The 3,658-nt window shown below is 38.1% G+C and overlaps 1 protein-coding gene across 1 annotated transcript in view; it reads left to right on the top strand.

Moving 5' to 3' along the window:
* PRDM5 (PR/SET domain 5) overlaps positions 1 to 3,658 on the top strand; it is a 92,499-nt gene that overhangs the window by 79,212 nt on the left and 9,629 nt on the right. The window contains exon 8 of the mRNA XM_045290214.1: positions 3,056 to 3,135. Within this exon, the coding sequence (XP_045146149.1) occupies positions 3,056 to 3,135 (80 nt within the window). The remainder of the gene's footprint in view (positions 1 to 3,055; positions 3,136 to 3,658) is intronic.

Below are 3,658 nucleotides of genomic sequence, written 5' to 3'. Positions count from 1 at the left end.
AGCCAAGCTGATACATAACTTTAGCCATTACATCCTGTATGTCAGTGTTTGTTAATACCAGAAGCACCTCATGAATGTTCAAAATAGTCAGATAGTAGATTTCTTCCTAGAGTTAAAAAAGGGGAATAATGAGAGTCATTGAGGGCTAGATGTCTATGCTTTCATTGTGTTTCTTCGCAAAGGGCCTCGGATTACCTCCTAGTCTCGGATAAAGATAGGAGAAGCCTTGAGGAAGCCGGTTTGTTGGAGCTTCAAGGATTCCAACTGCCAAACTATTGGTTCTCATCTGAACGCTTAGCCATTGTGCCACGGATGCGCATCTCTTCTGCCTGTTGTTGGGTGCTCTCAAGTTACTTCTGACTCAGAGTGATTCCCCGCCCCCTCCTCCCCACCATAAACAACACTACCCAGTCCTGCACCAATGTCGCAATCATTCCTACGTTTGAGTTCATTGTTGCAGCCATTGTGTCGATCCAGCTTGTTGAGGATCTTCCTGTTGTTCACTGCCCCTCTAGGTAACCTTCTCTGGGGACTGAGTCTACTTGTGTCCAAAGTATGAGGTAAAGAAAGTCATGGTGTTCGATTCTTCTTTAAGACAGATTTGCTCATTCTTCTGGCAGTTCAGGGCACATTGAAAACTTTGCCAACACTAATTCAAAAACAGCAGTTGTTCTTCAAGCAGTTAAAGGATCATGACTTGGGTCAAGTGCCTCTTGTTTTTCAAAATGACATTGTTGACTTTTCACTTTATGATGCTTTTTGCAACAGAATTACTTGCTACAATACTTCATTTAATTTATTGACCTCTGCTTCTGTGGTGTTGATTTGGGGTCCAAGTTAAATAGATTTAGTGACAACTTCACCATATTTTGTGTTTACCACTAGAATGCTTATTGGTTCATTTATGAAGATTTTTGTTCTCTTCGTGTGGAAGCACAATCCCTATGGAAGACGGTGTAGTCTTTGATGTCCATCTGTAAGTTCGTTGAGTCTTCTTCCCTTTCAGGAAGCAAGTGTGTCCTCTGAATGTTGCAGACGGCTGATGCGTCTCCTTCCTGTGCTGATGTCGTATTCTTTGTCATAGATTCCAGCTTCTCAGATTATTTACACCCCGATGCACACCTCTCGATTGTAAACCACCAGTATCACCTCGTTCTGCTCAATTAACTCACCTCTGGTCTCTATTCGGTTTCCACAAAATGTGTTCTGGAATTCCCTTTGAAATTTTGTCTGTCATTGATTATGATCCCTTATTATGCCTTTACATTGTCAAAAAGAAAGAAAGAAAGAAACGAGTAAACCATCTTTCTTGCATTCTTTGCTTTTATTTAGGATCCATCATCATTAATGATTCTCCCCATTCTGTGTCCTCTTCTGAATCTAGCTTGAATTCGTGGTACTTTCCTGTCAGTGTACTGCTGCAACCACTTAAAAAAATATCTTCAGTTAATGATAGAGTTTGGTAATTTCTGAATTCTATGAAATCACCTTTCTTCCCAGTGGGTACAGATGTGCAGCTCCTCCAGGCATTTGGCCAGGTATCCATCTTCCTGATTGCTTGGAATAGACAAGGGAACTCTTCCCTAACTCTATCTGTGTGTTGACGGATCCTGACTAGTATTCTGTCAATCCCTGGGGCATGGCTTTTCTCCAGAGCCTTCAGTGACGCTTGTATTTCTTTGTTCAATAGTTTGGGTTCCTGATTATGTGCTGTATCCTAAAATGGTTGATGGCCAGTGAATTCCTTTGTATATTGATTTCTGTATTCCTTACAGCTTCTTTTGATGTCTTGTGTGTCCAATATTTTGCCCATAGTATCAAATGCAAGTAAAATGTTGCTAAAGATAATTAAAAAAAAAAACCGTTGAAGTAATATACTGATGGGAAATGACCATGAACTCAAGCCAGATTCAGAAGATGCATCAAAAGATGAAAAAATGTTATGGTCATTTCTGATAGAAATAGGAGTTCAGATGATGTTATAATTATAATTATATTAACTTTGAAAATTGTTTTGTTGAGCCTTCATTTCCATAACCACTGTGAAATTTGATATATGAAGTGAGTTATAATAAATGTAATCACCATGTAAGAAGACTGTGCTGCATTTTGTTCCAAGTTTTATGATAATATGAACTCTCACTTTAATTATTGTACTTGATATTACTTTATTCTATTTCTTTTAACATTAATGTGATAACACATATCCTTAGAGACTTATAAGAGGTTAGTGCTTAGAAGAACACACCACAAACTCCCTTAACAATATGAGCAGATAAAATTATTCTGCTAAAAAATTAAGAAATTGACATGACATAAATCAGTCCAATTAAAAAAAATAAATTCATTTAGTTCATGTTAACTTTGAGTAGAATATTTTGTGGGGATTTAGGATAGGAAAAGTTAAAAGTACCATTTTGTACATGTAGAAAGCTAGAGATTACTTCAATAATGAAAGCGGTTTAAATACACCTTCTTTATCTTACTATAATCGGTGTATCTAGAAAACTGAACATTTTATAATTCTAAATCATGAAGATAACTAGTTAGAAATTACATATTGTATGAAAAACTAAAACCAAATAAAACCAAAGTCACTGCTATGGGACTGATTCCGACTTTGTGCGACCAGACAGGACAATACAACTGCTTCTGTGGGTTCTGAGCCTGTCACTGTTTATGGGAGGAGAAAACCTCATGTCTCTCCCTCCGAAGATCTAGTGGTTTCCAACGGCTGATCTTGTGGTTAGCAGCCCAATTCGTAAGCCACTTTACCACCAGGGCTCCACATACCTTATACCAACAACAAACATGCTGCTATCAGGACAGAGTATTACTGCCCCTGTGGGTTTCTGAGACTGCAACTTTACGGGAGTAGAAAGCCTCATCTAGCTTCCATGGAGTGGCCAATGGTTTAGAACTGCTGACCTGTGGTTAGCAGCCCAACGGATAACCACTAAGCCACCAGTGCTCTTCCACTGACTGTTTAGAATCAGTATTTTTAATGATCCTCTCAATATCCTTCAATGATGATGATATTGTGTTTCTGTTTTAGGAGACTCTAAGAAGAAGCTTATATGTTCAGTGTGCAATAAAAAGTGTTCTTCAGCATTAAGCCTACAGGAACATAGAAAGGTCAGTAAGAAAGATTGGCACTCATGACAATACAAAATATTGAGTCATTCATAGTGTCTGCCATGTAACTTTGAATTTTAAAAAATGTGTGATAGAGCTGTGCCAGTAACTTAAAGTACTAACATAGACTCGAATACAAGATGAGTGTGAAGAAATGTAACCTGCAAAAGAATATTTTCATAGCTTGTTGCTCGGAGTTAGAAACACTTTTCCATTGCAAAGTGCCCTGGCTCATTGACTCCCTTGCCTGCAACACCTGTGCTTTCGACCTTTTATCAGCTGAGATGGTTCAGGGAATATCAATGAATAAGGGAAGCATATGTTTTTGTAAGTTTACACAGTATAATGTGCAATGGCCTCTAGCTATTCTAACATAAGCATGTTACAGTTACGTCTTCCAACAAAGACAGAAGTGCCATGTTTTCTCCCCTTTACTACATATTACTTTTTTTCAATCATTTTATCGGGGGCTCTTACAATTCTTATCACAATCCATACAGACATCCATTGTGTCAAGCACATA

Source organism: Echinops telfairi, unplaced genomic scaffold (genome assembly GCF_000313985.2).
Source record: "Echinops telfairi isolate 266 unplaced genomic scaffold, ASM31398v2 ScPeMD7_33;HRSCAF=127, whole genome shotgun sequence".
Taxonomy (NCBI): domain Eukaryota; kingdom Metazoa; phylum Chordata; class Mammalia; order Afrosoricida; family Tenrecidae; genus Echinops; species Echinops telfairi.
Note: the sequence above shows the minus strand (reverse complement) of the source record. Positions and strands in the feature narration are given on the sequence as shown.